Source organism: Rhinichthys klamathensis, unplaced genomic scaffold (assembly GCF_029890125.1).
Source record: "Rhinichthys klamathensis goyatoka isolate OS25496 unplaced genomic scaffold, OSU_Roscu_1.1 h1tg000305l_1, whole genome shotgun sequence".
In the NCBI taxonomy this organism is placed as follows: domain Eukaryota; kingdom Metazoa; phylum Chordata; class Actinopteri; order Cypriniformes; family Leuciscidae; genus Rhinichthys; species Rhinichthys klamathensis.
This window is the reverse complement of record NW_026606824.1, coordinates 1,502,232-1,524,996: the sequence shown is the minus strand read 5'-3', so window position 1 is coordinate 1,524,996 and position 22,765 is coordinate 1,502,232. Positions and strand designations below refer to the sequence as shown.

At 38.2% G+C, this 22,765-nt stretch overlaps 1 protein-coding gene across 2 annotated transcripts in view; it reads left to right on the top strand.

Annotated features, from left to right (window-relative positions):
* hdac7a (histone deacetylase 7a) overlaps positions 1 to 22,765 on the top strand; it is a 93,826-nt gene that overhangs the window by 30,053 nt on the left and 41,008 nt on the right. For both annotated transcript variants that reach the window (XM_056270711.1, XM_056270712.1), the window contains exons 3-4: positions 21,964 to 22,142; positions 22,614 to 22,701. In XM_056270711.1, coding sequence (XP_056126686.1) covers positions 21,964 to 22,142; positions 22,614 to 22,701 — 267 coding nt within the window. The remainder of the gene's footprint in view (positions 1 to 21,963; positions 22,143 to 22,613; positions 22,702 to 22,765) is intronic.

Sequence of the window (22,765 nt, the reverse complement as noted above, 5' to 3'; positions counted from 1 at the left end):
AACTGTTCTGATAACGACAGAACTTGCGACCAGAGTTGGCTAACGATGCATTTGGGAAACACACCCCTGGTCAACTATATTAAGGAAATAAAAATGATTATTTTACGTTAACTTTGAGCAAGATGTGTCATTACAGCGCTCCTTGTGGCAACTCTGAGAATGCAACGCGTACTTGTGCCGCCGCACTATGAATTGTTTTTCTTTTCTAGAAATGTAAAATCGAGCTTAACTAGAATTGCTATTCAGGGACAGCTATAAACATTGAGCTTGCGTAGCCAGAAGCGTTTATATTCACACACTTTTTTTTAAGGCTGTAGTATTCTCTTCATTAGTGGGACATACCTTTCAAACCATCTTGCACACACAGATGTGACCCCACCCCGAGGCAACGCTCCTTTACTCCTGCCCTTTCTCCTCTATCATGCTATCTTTTCAACTTCAGACACATTCCTCTCATTGCCCTGGTAAGGCAGTTACTCTTTCTGATAAAATGCAGTAGCTCGCTGAAACACACACACACGCATGTGTATTCGCATCATCTGATCTGACTGGCATGACTCCACAATCTGCTTATGTCTTTTTAGTCATGTTGTAACACACTTTGGGTTAGAAGCCACACAGAGTAACAAGAAGTCAGCAGTCTTTATAGAGAACTGAAAAATAATAATAAAAAACATTTATTTTGAATTATCTTAAACTGTGAATGAGAGCTGTGTGACTGCATGCAAACGCTTTTATGGGCTAATATATGTATTTCCTGCCCACAGCTGTGTAATTTTTAGTATTTTATTATTTATAATTTATAAATAATATATAGTTTATACATTTGATTATTTATAGTATTAATATTATTGATAAACTATAATAATATGTATCATTATTATGCATAAGCTTTTATTTTTTTATTTTTAGTAATTCTGTTTTGTGCTTTTGCCATTTTTTGGTTGATTATTTAAATATCTCTATTTATTTAATTTATTCTATTTAATTTATTTTAGTTAAAATTTTAGTTTCTGTAATTTTAGTAAATCAATTTGAACTTATTTATTTCAATTAGTTGCCCATAGCAAGCAACATTTCATATTTTCATTAGTTTTTTTTTTGTGTGTGTAAGTTTTAATAAATATATTTGTATTTGTATTTGATTTCAGCTTCATTCAATTAACAAACATGATTTTTAATAGATGTAGTTTTAATTACAGAATAATCTGGATGATAATACGAACAGATTTAGAATGAATAAGATCTACTTAATATACGTTGTTTCTCATAGACCGCGACGAGATCAAACGTCACCTGTTCCCCAGATGTTTCTGAGAACAAAATCTCACACGTTTCAGAAGACGACAAATGATCTGATCCAACTAAACCATATACATTTTATAGCATTATTTTTGCTAAAATAGACTTAAATTAATTATTTTTGCTAATTTTTTTTGTCTATTTTAGGAATATCTGACAAAATCTGAGACAAATTGGATACTTTTTTTTTTAAATAATCAATTGTCTGAATCTTAAAATGGTTCCTCCAGCCGAAACCTTCTGAGCACAAACCCTTACACGTTCACCCGACCAATGACAGACAGCCTTTAATATCAACGTCACACACCGTTTTGTTGTTTCACATTTGTTTTGAGTTGAGTTAATCTGAGTTAAAATTACGTGTGGACTGGCCGTCATCCCAGAATAACACACTGGCATTGGTAAAAGTCTGGGATTGAGTGGAAACCTTCTCCGCTACTGAAAGCGAATCACTGAGCTTGGATAATCCATCCACTCTTCCTCCCGTACAAGCCATCATCGTCTTGTTGACAGGAATACACATGCCTTGTGTATCTGCAGATGCTCAAGTATTTGTGACCAGCTATAAATTTAAGAATAGCACACACACACACACACACAAACACACACACACACAGCTGCCGCGGAAGCAACGGGTCTGAATAGCTCAGACAGCTGTGGACTCTGCAGGAACACTCAGGATGAAAACACACCGTATGAATCTCTATATTAGTTGATGCTTAAACATAATCCATTACGCCTCCTGATCTATGAAAGAGCAGAATAGTATCCTATATTCAGCTGACCATTTAAAATACATTATTACTAAATAGAGGAAGATATATTGTTTTGCTTTGTTCCAAAATGTGAGCTGGTGTCTGTATATAGGCAGTGTTTTAAGACTTCATAAGCAACCCCTGTGAAAAATAAGCATACTCTTAAAAAGAGTACTTATTATGGAAATAATATACTTAGAAAGAACTGACTACAGTTTGATCTGAATGCAATGTTTTCAGACACTGATTGCATGATATTTGCATTTAAATGAAAGTTTATGATATACTATTAAAATCCCACTTTAATAGGACTTAAGTATATTTAATTTCTACTTCTATTGTATTTTAAATGTCTTTAAAATTACTGCTGAATGTACTGACAAGCATTTATGGTAAACTACAATATACTTTAATGTCACTTCTGTTGAAACGTGTATGTCATGTGTTTGTTATTACACATTTATAATGGTGAAGTTGCAATTTATATGTACTTTATATATAATATTGAATAACACCCTACAGTTAAAATTACTTCACATGTGCTTTAGTATTTGTTAGTCAACACATAAATACAAAAGATTAATAATTTAAAATGTACTTTAACATAAAACCTTTAATTTGACATTATAACAAAGTGCACTTTTTAGAAGTGGACTTAAATGTGTTACGCAACAGTCATGAAAGTGTCTCTCTAAGTGTACAGCTTTCACAAAAATATGTTTTGTTAAGATTCACATCAAACTGCACATTCAATACGATTAAGCGCACTTCTTTTTCACAAGGGTTTTTTTCGCATAATGCTAGAATATTGATAATGAATGCATCTAACGAAAAATACACTCTAAAAATGCTGGGTTGTTTCAACCCATGTTTGGGTCAAATGTGGACAAACCCAACCAATGAGTTGGTTTAAATCATTTATATTAATATTTAACCCAAACATGGGTTGAAACAACCCAGCGTTGACTGTTTTGCCCGATATTTATGTGTGGGTTTTTATTGCTTATTAGAATGCCGAGTTGTTATTTTAGTAACTTGCTAAAGTTCAACTCTATTATAATCAATAGTGAGTGCTATTTGTGCACAAAGTTGCAGATTTTAAAAGAGAGCCTATGTGTGTGTGAAAAAAAAAAGAGATAAACATACTGTATATAGAGAGAGCGAGGATGGACTGTAAAGGTTTGAATCATGTCACATTAGGCTTCTCTGAGCAGGAGGAATGGGAAATATCAGGACAGGAGTGATAGATAGCGAGATAAAGAAAGGAAAGCAGATGGTGAGATTAGGAGCGAGCGAAGAACGCAGCAAGAGGGTGTATGTGAATGCGGTCAAATGTTTCTAAAATTGGAGATCCTGTCTTGCACAAGGTCGATTTAGCAATAGAGAGCGAGAACGAGAGGCCTATTTAAACGTGTCAGCTTGTCTCACAGCCACTTTGGAGAGTTTATTCACTTTGCCTTCGAATGCAAGGAACGAGGAAAACTGAAGATTAGGCTTCTGCAGAATGACTAGGATGCTAAACCTGATACGCACGTACACATTATCAATAGTAGATATGGCAAAAGTCCACAATGAAAATCTAGTATTGAACCTCTTATGACAAATGCAGAGCTTTGACTGGTGGTCTCAGACTTTTGCATGTTATCAGAGGTTTGGGAGCTCGGCATGAACGGAAAAACAGACCTTCATGGGTTTCATGCTTAACTAGTTTTTCCATCTCTACTCCCTGATTAGGGTCTAAACCCTCAGGGCTAATCAGACGCTAGGCTAAGTTAGCCATTATGCGACTGTGAACTCTTCGCACCATGGGGCTTTTGCGACATATCGAAGGCTTTGTTTTCTGAACGGCCACATGAGGCGGACAGAAATAGCCCTTCCATTTGTCTTGCTTCGCTTTGTTGAAAAGAGTCCAGTTATAAGCTTAGCTTCTTTGCTCACTGAATGTTTGTTTATAGCTATAGCTAGCTTGCTATAACAGATTTGTTTTACAATGCTTGCCTATTCTCTGAACAAACACTTGGAGGAAATCTAGGAAAAACGTTTGAAACGCGCTTTGTGTGTGTTTGCAACAGAGCAAAGCTGTTATTTTGAAGGTAGGCTAGCACGTAGCTATGCTAACATGTAGCTTTGTGAGCATTTCGGCCTTGAAACATGAACTGTTTTCTTCTACCTCAATAGAAACTGGCAGCAACAAAAATAGCCGCACACAAGAAGTCACGAACAGGAAACGAAGAGAGCAAACAGGAAGAGTCTCGCTCACTCTTTTTGTCTCTCCTCTGTTGTTCGTTTTGCACTCGTAACCAACACCTCACTCGCTCTCATTGTTGCACTTTTATACAGCTTCCATGTACACAGAAAGGTCTCTATGGTAACTAGCAGCTCTAACTCTCTCTCTCTCTCTCTCTCTCTCTCTCTCTCTGTCTGTGTGTGTGTGTGTGTGTGTGTGTGTGTTTATGGGATGGCCCCGAGCACCCTTGTCTTCGAAACCAACGCAATGTTAAACGTGTAAGAGCCAGAATGAAAGAGCATGACACAAACGGGGGTAATATGTGAAAGAGGATGTTGTTGCTGACCAAATGCGACCACTGGGAGCAACAGTACTGACTAATTTTAGTTCAGAGAAAGAAAGAGAACGAAAAAAGAGAGAGAAGTGTTGCTTAAGAGTGCAACAAACGGACTTCATCCTCTGGCTATTTATATAAAACTGCAGATTGTTTTTGAGGTAGCCATGGCTGGAGCTGTAATCACCAGTGTTTCCTCAGTCGAACAGGAAACCAAACAATCCAGGCCCTATCGCCAGCGTGCCCAGGGGAGTCAGTGTGTGTGTGTGTGTGTGGCTAATTAAAATGGCTGTTGTTGATTAAACCTCCCCTTGTTCTGTGTGTTGTTGGCCTCTGGGGCCTCTGGCACTTATGTGCAGCTCTTGTAGTGTGGGTAGTTATTAGACAAGCAGACAGAAAACTCAAAAAAAGAGAGATATAGTCCCCAGATGAACTACCAGACTCCAGAGTGCATTCTTAAAGTCCTCCTGTAGTCAATCATTTTATCCCTTAAAACTCATCTTTGATCATCAAAATGACATATTTATAATTAAAAAAAAATCTTGAAAAAAAAATGTCTTCATGCCTTAAAATAGCTTGACTGTAACTCGACACCCTTTCCTCATTTAGTATACGTGGTTCTATGAATATGTAAATGAGCCCCGCCTCCACTCACTCACTCAGCTCAGAGATCCACTGGTTGACAATCACACGTTGATCTGATTGGTTACAACTGGGTTGTTTGTGACGTCAGAAACACCAGCGATTTCAAGCCGTGTTTTTGAGACTGTCTTTGGTTCACTGCAGTTTTAAGGAGAAAATATTCAGCAATGCTGTCGACTTATGAATCTGCACATGGTTTGTCTTAAAGCAAATTAAAAACGCCACATATAAGCAACATTACAAGCTTGATTTTCACCACAGGGGGACTTTTCTAAATAAAGGTCCTCTATAACATCAATGGGACCTTTCTATCCCACAAAAGGTCATTATGGGTGCGTTCACACTTGTAGTTCGGTTCTCTTGGTTCTTTTGGTCCGGACCAAAAAAGAAAATGATGCATTTAGTCCTGGTTCGCTTTAGCGTTTCGCATTGTCATTTTTAACAGCGAACCTACAGATACAAAAAAAAGTTTTTTATGATGTATATTTTGCGATGGAAATTGTCGAACATCCAAAACAAAGCTGTGCTGGGCTAAATCCACTCGTATGCGCGCTACATATGATGGAGCTGAGACCTCGTGAGGAGCTTCTCAAATGTGTAAAGGAGTGAAAACAGCGTCAGGAATCCCTCCGTCACACACATGAAGATCTGCTGTGAGACGCGGTTCTGGTCCTGTACTGAACTGTGATGGCCAACATCACGACTATGATGAGAATAAACAGGTATTGAGCACTCTTTCATTCATTTAGGGTCGCATCTTGTGACATCATGTCATGTTTTTGGTTCGTTTAAATGTCTTTAGTCCGTGTTGTTCATATTTCAGTCGAACCACACCAGAGTTGGTTTGGAAGCGGATCGAGACTCATCTTTTCAGCGTCTCGGTCCGCTTGTTTGGTGTTCACCAGGGTTCAGATGGCAGCGTTCACACTTATTCAAATGAACCACACTAACAGAGCGATCGCACCAGAGTTCGTTTTAATCGATTCATTTTAACTCTGATGAGCCTAAAAAGGACCGAATGCTCAAGCATGCTTGTTTTTTCCTCATCATAGTCGTGATGTTGCTCTTCACAGTTCAGGACAGGACCAGAACCGCGTCTCACAGCAGATCTGAACCAAACCTGTGAACACACCCCAAAATATCCTTCACGCTGAGGAAAGGACTCTTCACTAACAGGTTCTGTGGGAAGCCAGAATGTTTCTATGGCATTGGTGCAAATTTTTGTATTATTTTTAAGAGTGTAAAAGCAAATGCATCTTTTAAGAATGTGTGTTCTGCATTCCACGCATGCCTTCGTTAATTACAGCCATGACACTTTTTTTTTTTTTTTTGATCAATCCTCCCTGTTTGTGCATCTGGTGCATCTGTTCAGAGCTGCCCGAAAGTGCATGCGTGAGGCGTCTGAAACACCCCGTGAGGACTGTCTGTTCCTCCTCCACTGGATTACCATATTTCTTATTCACTGCATGATGACCAGGCCGTGCAAAGTTTGTATTAGTATGCCTTGGACTTACATAAACCCTGTCTGGACACTTTACACCTATTGTTTTTATATGTTTTTGTATGCTGCATCTTGGCCAGGTCTCTCTTGTAAAAGAGATTTTAATCTCAATGAGTTTTCACCTGGTTAAATAAAGGTAAAAAAAAAAAAAAAGAGTTTTTTTTTTTTTTTACACTGACTCATACTATTTGTATTTTTCTTCCTTTTTATCACTGTAACTTGTTGCGAAGCATGAGCTTCCTACAGATTGCAATTCAGTTCGCGCAAAAGCTTTTTTCAAAATTATTTCATATTTTAAAAGTTATTTTTTTGGACATTTTACGGAAAGCTTGTTTCCGCCACGGAATAAGAAAAATACAAAAGGCAATTGGGACTTTTCTATTTTTCTTGAACTTCTTTTTTCTCATAATTGTGAGATATAAACTTGCAATTGCAAGAAAAAAAAAGCTTATTTTTATCTCAGAATTGTGATTGCGAGTTATAAAGTGACTAAGTGACTAAAATTGTGACTAAGAAGTCACAATTACTTTTTTTTTTTTTTTTTTTATAAAGTAGCAGAAACAAGCTTCAATAAAAGGCAGTATATTTTTGCCCTTATTTGAAAGAAAAGCACAATACAGACTGGAAGTGAGGAGAGAAGCAGTGTTCAACAAACCAAGATGAAGCTGAAATGTTAATTATAAACGTATTTTAAAGACATTTACCTCAATATGTCATGCAATACTTAGAAGTGTCAGCAAAAAGTAATACAAATCAATTTTTTTCTAACATCTGTGCTTATTAAAATATCACACCGCTAGCTTAGCAACATGCTAGCGCCAAGTTCTAGTGGAATCCAGTGTAAGTTGCGTCTCTCAGTGTGAGTATCTCTGTTTTGTGCAAAGTGTTTCAGATCCGTCGATAAGCAGTAAATGTGCTTCGGTCGATAAATGAGTATCGATTAACAATTAGTAATCAGGAAACATCCACAGAACGCGTTTTCGTGTTTTAAAATATGAGACGCGAGCAGTGGAATTGATTTTTTTTCTTTCGAAAAGTCTCAAAATGCGCGAAAAAAAAAAAGTCACTTTTTTTATTGACCGCCATGTTTTTAGAAAGCCGCGTCATGATCGCAAGGCTGCGAAAGACGCGGGACACGAGTGTAACGATCAAAGACATCCGTTTAACGCACGTTTAGATAGGAAAACAATGGAAAATCAGTGCAGGTGTAATGCAAGAAAGAAAGAAAGAAAGAAAAACACGTTTTGGCGAGTGACGTGACGAAACTAGAACACTAGAGCTACTGTGTGTTTGCCTTTCCTTGATTATAACGCTAGCGTTTTAGTTTTTGACACACCTTGTCAGCATAGATGGGACGTAATGTTCTTGTTGTGGTATCTAAAGAGCTGTCTGATAGGACTTCAAGCATGAACGATTCAGTGAATATGAATGAGTCGAGTTGTTAATTGTTATGGTTCTGGCTGAGCGAAACGGCAGAGAAGCAGGTCTTTTGCGCTGAGGTGTTTGGAAGCTCGTGTTGCTGATGAATGTTTAAGTAGGGGTGCTCAGGGGTCACCGGACAGAGAACATGAGCAGTTTTGGAAACTTGGGTCGGGACAGTGTGGGAATATTATACTCAGGATGCATTATACATCAGCTTATGTTCCACACCTGACTCTCTCACACACACACACACACACACACACACACAGACTTCAATGCAATGCTTTTCATACTGAGATATTTACTAAAGCCTACCCATAAATCTACCCTCACACAAACCTGTTGACATTATTAGATTTGAAGCTAAATCTAATAAAGCATTTCAAATACTGAGGACCAAATGTCCTCACATGTTGATTTTTGTGTCAGACACTCAAACAAGCAACTGTAGTGCAACAAATTCATACATAAAGTGTGTTTTCACACAGTTAAATAAAATCTGTGCCAACTCTTGCACATCCAGTGTCAATAAACTATATATACATATATGACATATTTTTTTGACACCTTCAGAAAACAGGTTTATGAACATACCGAAGTATTTGCATAGTCCTGAACACGCAGAGTATTTTAAAGCACACACATTCACATTACATATTGTGTGTGTGTGTGCACAAACTCTGAGCTGTGTCGTTGTCAGGTAACTTTGAGCGTCTCGTCCTGTGTTTCTCTCTAAGTCTTGCTTGTTCTGTATTTCCATTCTATAGTCCTATGGTTACACCTGCAGCGAATGAATCTCAGGCCTGCAACGTGTGCTCAGGTCAAGTACATGAAAGTTAACGCAAGTCTTATTGTGGTGCATGTTCATTCTCAGTCTTACCACAAGGGGCGCTATATTAGAATATATCTTCTTCTTTTACTCTACTATTACGGTCAGTTTTCTCTTTCAAGTCAGTTGTGGTCATGGCGGAGCAAGCGACTGCAGAGTCTTGCTGAGCAATTTGCTGAAGTAATAGCTAACGGTCTGTTTATTACGGGTGATTCTGAATCTTATTCTTATGGTCTGAGGTTTGATCTTGAATGATAATTGATTGTAAGGTTGAGGTCATGTGAGAGCAGTGGTGGAATGTAACGAAGTACAAATACTTCGTTACTTTACTTAAGTACATTTTTCACGTATCTGTACTTTACTTAAGTAGAATAAATAGTGCATACTTTTTACTTTTACTTTGTTACATTTTGCAACAATTATTATACTTTCTATTTCTACTCCACTACATTTCTACAAAGTTCCGTTACATTTTCGTTAAATTTTCTGATCAGTTTTCCCCTGCCAAAACGTCATCCTGACCATCCGTTCATCGCACGTTTGTATCACCAGTGAAGTTTGATTGCCATAGATATATCAGCCCGGTCACACTAAATGTGTCTCTATAGCACGCAGTGTGTTTATCGTGCAATTTATACGCGAAAATTCGTTTTTACATGCATAGGAAACGCATTGGTAGGTTTAGTAGTGATGTGGGGTGCGTGTGTATTATACGTTTGGTTAGAATTAGTACTATGGCAAGCCAAGAGGTTCAGAATTACGCCATAAATGAATCACGTTTACAGCAAACGTCGTCATATACGGCGTTTTAACATAATATGTGTTTATATATATATATATACCATATATAGTAAGGGTATAGTAAGCTTGATGTGTAGGCTATATTGCCTAATTGCAAGCTTGTTCAGAAATGGTGACAAAAACTTAAAATATAACTGCTTTTCCATCATATTGAACATCATTATATGAGTATTAGGTTGAATGAGTTAGAATTAACTGTTTTATTAATCATTAGAATATAGACATTAAGAGAATAAATTGTTATGCAAGTACTTTTACTTTTAATACTTAAAGTACATTTAAAATCAGGTACTTTTTACTTAAGTAGGGTTGTCATTGTGGTACTTCTACTTTTACTAAAGTAAATATGTCTCTGGTTATTTGTACTTTTACTTAAGTACTGAGATTCAGTACTTCCTCCACCACTGTGTGAGAGTCTGAATTCCCAACACACATTTCCATTGCGCTCCAAACATTTTAAAGGCATCTTACTATGTGTTACTATAAACAGACCTGCGTTGGCGATTAAGCAAATCAGTGTCATGGACGTGTGCGTGTAAATGAAAGGAAATGAACTTGTTTGTGTGTATGTCTGTGAAAATCTAAAATGGCATCCCAGTTCAGGAACCAGTGGTGTAGTTCAACACAACAAAGACCCACTCTGCCAACTGTTAAATGAACTTCATTGCGCATAAACTAACACACACCCTCGTTCGACGCGAGGTATGCGTTCGCCCTCTCGGACGGTTCTTGCTCCATTGGCGGCTGACCGGAGTCCTCTTGAGTTACTTTCTCAGGAGTGTCAGGTTTTCAGATCAGCTCCCCACTCCCATACCCCCCAGCTCTCTCTGAACCTCCAAACACACACACACACACACACTGAGAAAGCTTTCATCTCCGGGATCTGAGGAGATATGGATGGCATAACAGAGGTCAGAGCTATAGATATTCACAGGCACTTTTCTCAGGCAGTTTATCCAATAAATGTTCTGTTAAACACTCGAGTCGTCATCTGTGACCCACGGACCGTTACCTCAGACAATAATGTCGTTGATTCTTTTGTAAAAACAAAACACTTACATTATCTAAGCATCATTTCTTAACAAAGTATTGTTTCATTTGAGTTGTTGTTTCTAATGTCGCAACTTGGTTTGACACTTTTTGGATATTTCACTGATAAACAACTGCCTTGCGATTCATGTGCATGTAACACCAAATTACAATATTATTACACACATTTTCCTGAAATATGTGTGTAAAACAAGCCTCATAATCCTGCTAAAGGCCTCTAGAACACTGTTGCAGACCGAGGAACGGGTCAACATGGTTGTCTGGGGTTATTTAAAAACATTATTGTAAAAAATTAATTAGAAAATAATGATTGTTTTAAACAGGTTTTCAACAGTGTTGTATTGTGATCTAAAACTAAGACTGTGAAAAATAGTTTTCATTCATTTCAAAAATGTAAATGAAAACTAGTAATGTTGCCTACACAAATAACTGAAATACAATAAGTTAAAGATTAATAGAAATGTCAAAAAAAATCATTCTAATGAGTCTAGCTAAACAAAATTACTAAAACTTCTTCAAAACTGAAAAAAGTGTTAGTATAAAAGTGTGTGTAAATAATTATAAATAATATCCCCCATTTGACAGACACTTGATTTCCTTCTTGATGAATTACAGTAAATACTGTATATTGGTTACACTTTATGTATGATACAAACATTATAATATCAATGTATTCATAATGTTCGTTGTAATGCATTATATCTTTTCATAAAAAAATTGGAACCAAAGTTAAAATGCTTTATAATATTTGCAGATTCCTTACATCTGAAATTGTTTGTTGGACAATGAACAGATAAATATATTATTTGTGGTTACAAATGATATTTCATGACCCCAAAATGCATTATAATGTCCATTACAAGGTATAGTCAATGCATAAAAAATACGTTTATATAATGCATTATATAAGTGATTTAAGTAAAGTGTTACCAATATATTTTCAAGATTGTTGGTTTTTGGTTGCTGCTCATTTTAAAACCAAATGAAAGTCAAGAGTCATTACTACCACACAATTGTATTTACTGGCTGCTGGTTAACCAGCATTTTCTTATAGCTAAATAAGCATTTGAGTAATTTAAGTTGAACTGATTAACTCATATTAGTGCTTTAAATGAGGTTTAAATGGCATGTTGGCTGCAAGTCATCAGTGTGCAGTTTAGTGAAGAAGGAACACTTAGAGTTTAATCTCCACTGATAATGAACATACAACCTGAAAGCTTTGGAGATATCTCTAGAGGCCCATAACTCAGCTGTGTGTGTGTGTGTGTGTGTGTGTCTGTGTGTGGTTACTCAACACACTCCTAGGCTGATGATAGACTACATAGCAGTCAGATCTCTTTGAAGTGCACACACTCCACAGATGCTCTGACAGGTCAGGTTTTTCGTAAGGTTTTAAACACACACACACACACACACACACACACACACACACACACACACACACACACACACACACACACACACACACACACACACACACACACACACACAAAGAGAGCCGGATTAACGCAAAGGCAAACTAGGCACGTGCCTAGGGCCGGATTGGCGGGATGGGGCCCAGACAGAGGGACAAAAATAAAACATTATTATTATTATTTTTTTTTTACAAATGTCCTATCTACAATTTATTTCAACATTTATTAATCAACTAAAAATAGTGTCGATGTTTATCTTAACCATAACAGACTGTTACATTACGTCACATTAACGCAAGCCCATCAGGTGCTGCGAAGCAAAAGCCTAAATAGGCACGCAGAGAAGCACAGCTCGTAATGCAGGTGTGTGCGTTGTCGTCATCTATTTTGGAGTGATCGCAATTCTAAATATAAACTCGTACTGTAGATCAGCGAGCGTCATTAACGTGCCCAGACGCGACGCTTTGAATTTGCGCGTACAATGAATAACATCGCGTCCGGAGCTGACTAAAAACGCTACAAAAGTAAAAGACAAGAGGTTTGTTTTCAAAGTTAAAAAGCCAACACACTATCGCGATCTTGTCTTTCTCTTCCACTTGATTTGTGTACTATAGCATATTTAAGCTAGCAATGCATAATATCATATTACTTATATTAATAATATGACAATATCTGATTCTGCAGTCAATATTGATTAAATGGGAGGGGAAATCCTGCCCATACCGCAGCTATGAAAAAAATGATAAAAGCATATATCATTGAAGTGGTATTCTGGAACTGTGAATATATTGAATAAAACAGCAAAATAACAACAATAACAATAACATCTTCATTAAACAAAAAAGAGATTACTTTAGATGAAATTTGATTAATATGTACATAGCCTACTGGTAAAAGTCTGGACCATACTATTTTTAATGTTTTTTTTATTATTTTTTATTTTTTATTATGCTCAAGCCTGCATTTATTTGATCAAAAACAGGAATATTCAGCAAGGATGTGTTAAATATATAAAAAGTGAAAGTGAAGACTTTTTTAAAACAACTTTTTAATAATCAAAAAAATCCTGAAAAAAAGTATCACAGGTTATAAAATAAATATTAAGCACCATTTCTAACATTTGAGAATAAATCAGAATATTATAAAAGTTTTCTGAAGGATCACGTGACGCTAAATTCAGCTTTGCATCACAGAAATATATTTTAAAGTATAGTAAAATAGGAAAACCATTATTTTAAATTTTAATAATATTTCACTATATTATTTTTCTGTATTTTTGATCAAATACATCCAGGCTTGATGAGCATAAGAGACTTCTTTCAAAAACATAAAAAATAGTAATGTGTCCAAACTTATGTACTGTGTAAGTAAAAATATACAACATTTAAAATTAAATTAAATAAATTAAAAGGTTAGGAATCATATTTGTTTCAAGAGTTTTTTATTGGTGGTGGGGGGGCCTCCAACATGAATAATGCCTAGGGCCTCCAAATGTCTAGAACCGGCCCTGAACACACACACACACACACACACACACCACAACCCTTTCACACACAAAACTGATGCCATGGATGAAGTAGCCAACACATACACATCAAACGATGACCACTTTCACTTCTATGAACCAAGTCAACTACCATATCAAATCAGACCCTTCAAGAATCCAACGTTCCCCTTGTTTCCGGAGGAAACCCCTCTCTTCTCGAACTCTTGCCTGCCCTGAGGAAGTGCGTGGCACATTTCACCCCCTCCTCTGCTGTCGGATGAGCGTAACAAACAAAAGTGGGCATTGAAGATCGGAGCTAAAAAAGAAGCACACCAAAATACATGCCAATTACGCAGCCTAACATCAACATCTCACGTCGGTTGGGGGGGGTTGACCCCGTACAAGCAGATGTCACTCGTTCTGCACTTCCTGTTTTGCTGGCTGGTGTTATTTTCAGATCAGCACACACACTCACAAACACACAAACCGGCTCTTTTTCTAGGCTCCCAGATTTACAGCGACAGCTTGCCTCCTATTGTTCTCCATTTCCCATTCTGCTGTGACTCAGGCGACATCGCTGGCCAACAGCAGTGTGTGTGTTGTTGTGTAGTTCACACTCGTCCTGACCGTGCAGCTGGTGTTCTTGGACCGGACTCGTTCGTGAAGGTCAAGTGGTGTCTCAGCAGCACTGACTGACAAGCCAACATTATCCCACTTTACCACAATCCGGCTAAAGGGCCGTTCACACCACAGACGAGGACTATAATAATCACTATGATGTTTAAAGGTAGGGTAGGTGTTTATTATAAACACTTTTTGTTATTCTGGTTCAAACACTCTTCACATCCTGACAGCAATCAATAATAGAAGTGGTCTAAATATTAAAACATGTACATATATCTTCTGTGTAGGTCTTAGGACCACAAAATGTTCGTCCAATCATTGCATGCGGTCCGAACGCTGTGGTTGGGTGTCTCGCCTGCCTGTATTCACGCGTCATCAGCGCATTCATGCTGTGCAGAGTTAGACAGGCAGCCAGGTATAATATTTATACTGTTCATTTATAGCAATTTATAGTGTTAATAGTAATTAGTAAGTCCACGAATGGCATGGGTACGCAGAGCATTCGCAGCTTGTTTGGAAATGTGATTTTACGAATCTATTTCGAGATTCCTTCATTTCTGGTTTGAAATCATTCATCTCTGGTTTGATATCATTCATTTCTGGTTTGAAATCATTCATTTCTGGGAACCCGTTTCAGTCTGACCGCTCTGATCGTATTTCTCGTGGTTTATGTCACTTTCTCATGCCATGTAATGCGTAAACGTCAGACGTTGTCATTGTGGTTGTGTTGCTGCAAAGTGCTAGCCTGGTTAAAACCAGACCATTCTCAGTTGTAACTGAGTTATGGTCTGGCAAAGCGTCATAGACAAATCATTTCCAGAGGGGCGTCACCAACGGACGTCGCGGGTAGACCTAAACCCAATCAGAGCGATGAAGGAGATGGCGTATGCAGAGCGGCGGAGACACATCTCCGAGTGTTGTTCTTTGCTCGGTTTTTAACTAAAAGGAAACGTTCAAATCGCTTAAAACAGACGCGATAGCTGATTCGAACGAATGATGTTCGACGGCGGCATCCATCTCTGTAATGTAGGCTACAAAATCTGCTTCAAAATCCCAGCGCTGTCGTCATCGTGTAAAGCCCGCCCCAACGTTTCTGATTGGTGCCGCGATTTCGGCGGATTGGAAATGGGTTTGAATGAGCTCTTTGCCAGACTAACTTTCAGAGCAAATCTAAATTTGCCGGAAGTTGTCTGGGTTTTCCCAGGCTAGCAAAGTGCGGGACGAGCAGAAAATGGCGCTATAACGGAGACGTTACGGCTACACATCGACTAATAAGACAACATCCAGCCCGTTCTCATCCTTTGGCGTCACACATGTGACGCTTTGCACATTTCGTTGAGATCTTACGCACATGGCATCCTCTAGCATCAATATGAGACGCAGAACCCAAGGCGTCATAACCGTACCCCTACCCCAGACCTAAACCTACCCATAGCAGTGCGTGTTATATTGGCGCTAAAGGATGCCATGTGCGTAAGATTTCGACCAAATGTCATATGGCGTCACCTATATGACGCCAAAGGATGAGAATGCGTTGAAACATCTGTGTTGCAAACCCCTTCCATGTTTTTGGCGCATACCAACACTATGTCATCGCCACAGAAGCCAATGCAGATTTTCTGGAAAACTTAAGAGCAACATGGACACACAAATCAGATCTGAAGAGTTGCGATACACAGTGCGGACAGACAATAATAATTCAATCATTTTAGATTGGATTCCAGTCAGATAATCCGATCTGGACTGAGTGTGAACAGAGCCTTTTATCACATTGCGTTATGGCACAGTGCTGTATCTACTTTAAAAATGATTCATTGTTTTTTTTTATTAATGTTTTTGTTACAATAAATTAGTTGGGTTCCACTTTATTTTAAGGTGTTGTTGTTACAATGTAATCATACATTTGAGTAATATTAATTAACTACATGTACTTACTTTAGAGTTGGGGTAGGATTAGGATTTGGTTGAGGGTTAGTTGCATGTAATTATGCATAATTTATGTTATTACTATGGTAAGTACATAACATGGACACTGTAAAATAAAGTGTTTTTATTTATATAGTATTTTGGCTGAAACTATGGTTTCCACTTTGTAAGGCTATTCCATATCGCATAGAGGCCGGTCTCATTTTGGTGACTATATACGGACTAAAAGAGAATTTTTATGAAATGAAAGGTGAATAACTCATCCATCTTCATTGCTTATATAAGAGAATTTGCCGTATTAATGAGTCATTTAGTCATGCTTTTAAATTCAAAACAACAAGTAAAGAGACAAAGACAGGAATCGAGAGAAGAACAGAAGCCAATGATTGATGTGTGATTACGAGATTGAGTTCCTCTATAGAGCAAGTCACACTTGATTTCACCTGTAAGCGTTATTTATGATCCACAGAGGTTCAGAAGTTAGTCAGCATCTGATTATAACACCACAAACACACACACACACACACACACACACAGCTTGTCGTATAGTGAGTGCGTGTTGAGAGAGAGGCCTTTTAAACTGGTTGTGCTGGCCGAACAGGTCGGGGTGTGAGAGCGCTGGAAGTGGGAGTGTGTTACACACTGGAACTTGTGTTTTTTTTCTGTCGGAAATAAATGTCTGCTGTGACAATACACCCAGTTAAGCATTTATTACTTGTCTCACACCATTTCTTTTGAGGAGAGACTGGTCAAAATCCAGGAGACTTGCATTGAAAAGGACCATGAGCCAGACTTGGTTTGCTCTTTTGACTTGAGCCAGTAAATAACCACCTAGTGATCTCTCATAGCAACTGCCTAGCATAGCTATGCGCTTTAAACACCTTAGCAACTGCCTGACAACACCCTGGCATCACAGTGGCATGTTTCACACAGGCAAACACCATTTTTCAGTTCAACACAGAACTTTAAGCAAGGACTTTTAAGAGCTAGTTCTTTAGAAAACTTGTTTGATCAACCCAAACAATGCATTGAACTGAAGACTAATGTAACATCTAGAACGTCTTTAATTGTCAACGCTCTCTATAATCAATCCAAGAAGCCTGTACAGTAAACAAGCAAAGGGGTTATCTGGTCGAATGATGCTGAAGAGAACCGCTGAAACACTATTTAAGAGTGGCAACTGGCAACAACTCCTTCACACGTTATGCTCTGCATACACTCCATGAACTAGTGAGATATTACACACCAAAAATCTAAAATTATCTCTGATGTGCCAGCGTTTCTTCCTCACTGCATAATGAGTTGGCAACTACAGGAAGTTATCAAGTACAGTCAGATAGTTAGTTTAAATAGTAGTTTAAATAGTGCCTTGTCCTAAAAATGGTTATTTTAAAGTAGCCTACCACATTTACTAATAACATTACTATTAGTATTACTATTGCGCAAGCATATGACGCGACTTATTCCTTTATAAACTATCAGATTTACAATTTGAACCTGTTAGATAATAAAACCGATAAAAAAATGCCCTTTGAGGAGGGACACGAGCCATATACAGAAACCAGGATATCATAGAGACCTGCTTTTATTTCAAGAAATTAAATACTTGTCCATTAATTACCCTTAATATCATGGTGCTTTAATATTCCAAGATGTTTTAGAGAATATATGGCATTACCATGGTACACTGAAATCAGTAAGATTTATTTGATCAAAAATACAACTTAAAATAACTTTTTTTTTCTTCTATTTGAACATATTTTAAAATGTAATTTATTCCTGTGATCATTCAGTGTCACATGATCCTTCAGAAATCAGTCTAATAGGATGATTTGATGCTCAAGGAATTCTTTGGTAAATATAGAAAGTTAAAAAGAACAGCATTTATTTCAAATATAAATCATTATAAATGTCTTTACTGTCATTTTTGATCAATTTATTGTATTTTTGCTGAATAAACATATTCATTTATTTAAAAAAAGACTAAATCTGTCTGGCCCCATACTATATTGATGCATAAACTCAAGTATTTGTTGCAGATTTACCATTTTACAAGTAATTTCTTGCATTTGACAACCAGTTTCGTTTGCAGTCAGTCTTACGCTTATGTTCACCAACTCACAGTTTCCTTAGAAGCAGATTCATACTTACACATATTTTCCTGCAGACACACAGTCGCACAGCTTTGAAGGAAGATGTCCCTCACACACACACACACACACACACACACACACACACACACACACACACACATATTGTTGTGTGCATTCCACTGCACATCTGCTTGTCTGTCACTTCTATTAGTGTATCTGTTTCTGTCGAGTTGGCTCAGACACTATTGTTTGGCTTTCTGTGTAGGAGTACCAAAAAATGCTTGCACACACACACACACACATTTGTTCCTGCATTATTTATGTTACATACACAGTTCAGTCATGAAACTCTTCCAAACAGCTGATTGGTTCTCTTAAAGCCAGCTGAATTGGCCACTTGATCAGGGGCGTGTTTCCCAATAGCAAAATCCCAAAATCCATTGACCTCTATAGGTAACGACGGGACTTGCGACCATAGTTGGCTTTTGGGAAACACACCCCTGTTTGTTCAATCTACGTAACCGATTTATTTCCATCCTGAACTGGCTCAACTCAATGCAGCGCTGTGTGTGATTGGTCCTAGCCCTCCACCTTCCCCAGCACCACCTGCCTAGATCTGCTCGGGATTCTCCCGGCTTTCCTTGCAGCAGCTTGCATGCTATTCCTTGTATTTATGTGCATGTTTTGACAGTAGCCCTCACTCAAGCCAGCCGTAGCAGATCTAGTCCGCCAAGACAACGCCTTTGTACATTCCACTCTTATCAACAAATGCTGTTTAATTCACTTCCGAGAGTTGTCATGATTGAACTGTATATAGTGTACTATAAATGACCATAACAAGTATTTGGTACTGAATGATTACCATATTCATATACTATAGTATTGCTTCAAAGAGTACCATGATCGTAGTATAGTACTAAGAGTATTCATAGCACTCTAAAGGTCGGAAAACACCATATTGCTCAATTCTGTCTCATTTCCCTCTGGGAGTTTGAGTTCCTTTCCTGGATCTGTCAGCGTTGGGCCGACAGGTCATTTCTCCAAATGCCATGCGATGCTGAAAGCTGGAATAATCCAGGGTGGAATATAGAAAATGTTCTGTTATCAGGGAAGGGAATGCCGAGGGGGGGGGGATGTGGGAGTCGTGTTATTTCCTGGAATACAGTAGAGCTCTGCGGATCTTGTGCACGTCTGGGTGGGAATATGTTGAGAGCTCAGAGAAGCAAGAACCAAAAACATGTTTGGCATCCAGGGCTGCGGTGCCAAGTTGTTCCTCTTCTCCATTTCAAGATCCTAAAAAGGGGCTGAGGAGATCCTGGACTGTGTCAGAACATGTCAGGACATCCCTCCTCATGTAAACAACTCCAGCGGGTCACTTCTGGCCGTTCTCACGGCACTCCTGTTTTCCCGTCTTAACTAGTAGTAAGCCGAGATTGTTTTTCTGACGGCTGGTGCCGATATCTTAGAGAGCAGGGTGGCCGATGGAACATTATACTGTATATACTTCTTCAGAGCAAGATGGCGGTGTACCTTCTCTTTATTACCAACACAAAAATACAGCAAGGGTTTTAAACTCTACTTCCAGAAAATTCAGAACTATAAATATTGTGCCATGTTCTCCCTTGCACGCCTCAAACGCGTAAACATCGGGGCTTAAATAAAACCCTGAGCTTCCCACTCGTATTTACAACTTTGTGGTGGTGTTCATGCGCGTTCAACTCTTAAATACGATCTTTTCTTTATACGACTTGAACGCACCAATAGAGCATCATAGCTTGAAATCAAGGACTACAAACTGTGCTGTCAAAATAAAAGTCCCGCTTCCGTCACATCAGCCAAACAGAAAAACGAATCAAATTAAAAAATGCCAAATATCTGCTGATATATCATCTCTTTTGATCACATTTCTCATTCTGTTTCTCAGATTCTTCCTCTTGCATAACACAGCAGCTCAGAGGTACATATTGTTCCTCACCGGTTGAAGTCATCCGTGAGTCATTTTCCACGCTGCTCATTGGTCTGCTGTAGAAAGCCTTTTTGTTCGGAGATTTGTGTCAGAAGAAAGGTGACAAAGCAGTCACAATTCACAGGAACACAATAATAAATGTGCTATGGGGCGGCAAAAGGGCATGAGTCACAATTTCTGAGGCACTAGATCTTGCAAGTGTGGGAAACACAGCTATTTTTGGGAGTCGTTATTGGAAATAAGTGGGAAAGTGTTGGGAAATACTGAAAACTCTACGGTTGAAGTGCTTGTTTAACTCTTCAGATCAGAGACCTGTCGAGCGCATTCATAAACGTGCGCTGGTTTTACCTGGGCAATGTGCCAGGGCTGCATGAGTGACATCAGTGCTGTGGTAGCCCAGATATGCAGAAACCTACATGGTTTCTGTGAGTGTGCTTGTGATTTTCCTGTCTGCTCTCTGTAAGAGATGTAAGGGTGAGGCAGTGCGTCCCATTGAGTCACTGGTACCATGCAAATATTCTTAAAGCTGCATGCAAAAGTTATGGAAATCAGACCGACTTTATATCTCTGTGGAATGAGCCGTAAGGGGAACATGCACTTACACTAACACTCTCTCTCTCTCTCTCTCTCTCTCTCTCTCTCTCTCTCTCTCTCTCTCTCTCTCTCTCTCTCTCTCTCTCTCTCTCTCTCTCTCTCTCTCTCTCTCTCTCTCTCTTCTCCTTTTCTGCATTTTCATCTTTTTCCCTCTCCCACCAATGGAAATGTCCTGTCATTGTTTTGATAGAGCATGAATTATTATTACTTTAATTAAATCAAAATGATGGAGGGCTAGTTATGATGCAAGGACTACATTTTATGAAATCTGTGAAAAACATTTAACAAAAAGAGGCTTGTTTTAAAAACATGTAAATTGTTGCATTGTGTGACATTTATTATCATATAATTAGAACACTAAACCATTGTATTATTGATAAATATATGTGTGTTACTTTATTTTGTTTTGCCTTAATGTCATGAAAATATGAAAATAATTGAATGAGAATTACAGTGAATTAGAAGACTCGCATGCTAAAAAAGTATAAAAAACTAAAAGCAAAATGATGGTAATGAGAAGTTTGTGTGGTGTGCTTAATTGTCATGAAAATATTGTCACGATGCAAATAATACTAAAATATACTTCATCAAGGATGCATTAAACTGACAATAAAGACATTTATAATGTTTCCAAAAGTGTCTGTTTTACATAAATACTGTTCTTTTGAACTTTTCAAAGTATCTTGAAAAATCCCTTATAGTTTACACAAAAACATTAATCAGCACAAATATTTTCAACACTGATAATAACCAGAAATGATTCCAGAAAAATCATCAAATCCTCATATTAGAGTGATTTCTGGAGGATCATGTGACACTGAAGACTGGAGTAATGATGCTGAAAATTCAGATTTGATCACAGGAATAAATATAATTTTACAACATACCTATTTTAAATTGTAATAATATTGATCTTATGTTTCTCCTATTCATGTAGGTCTTTTGTCATAATAGTACGTTTTTATAATGAATGTGTGTGTGTTTCTGTCCATCCAGAAGAGTTGCTGTCTCCTCGCACGGGCCCCGTCCCCATGGACCTGCGTGTGGGCGAGCGTCTGGTGCGTCCAGGTTCGGACACGGCCTTCCTGTCCCCTCTGCACCCGCCTCTGCTGATCGGGCCCTTCAGCGCGCAGCACTGTTCCCAGTACAGCCAGTCGCAGCTGCAGCACATACAGGTACAGCGCATGTGACGCAAGATACCTCTGAGACCACTGCCGCACAATGCCTTCAATTCAATCCAGTCGTACACGGATTTAAACAGCGCCTCCCTTAATGTGATTTAGCCTATTAGCACACACTCCCGTCACAACCGACATCCTTGTTGGTGCTGGAACGGCATTATCATCAACCAGTCATTTCATGCTAAACAGCAACACCACAAACTAAAGAAAGTTAAACATGTAAAAAGGCATAGAAGTTACCCTTTAAAGCAGAATATGATGCTTTCTAAAATATTTACTCTTGTACCTTTTTTCACAAAACAGAAAACAATTAATTTCTGTATAAATAGTAGCTGAAACTATTGACAATTCATATGCGAATAGATGAATTACTCTAATTTGAATGAGTCCCACTGTATATGCTTACTGGCCACTAAGCTAGTTAGCATTGTTATGTATAATTATGATGTTCTTCTCTTTTTGTAGCAGTATAATATGGAGCAGCATCTACGAGACCAGGAACAAGCGAAACAACAGCTACAGCAACTCAAACACAAGGACAAGAGTCAACAGAGTGAGTGACACACACAGACTTAATGTCTACACAGAGAGACTGCACACATTATGCTAGGCTAGGG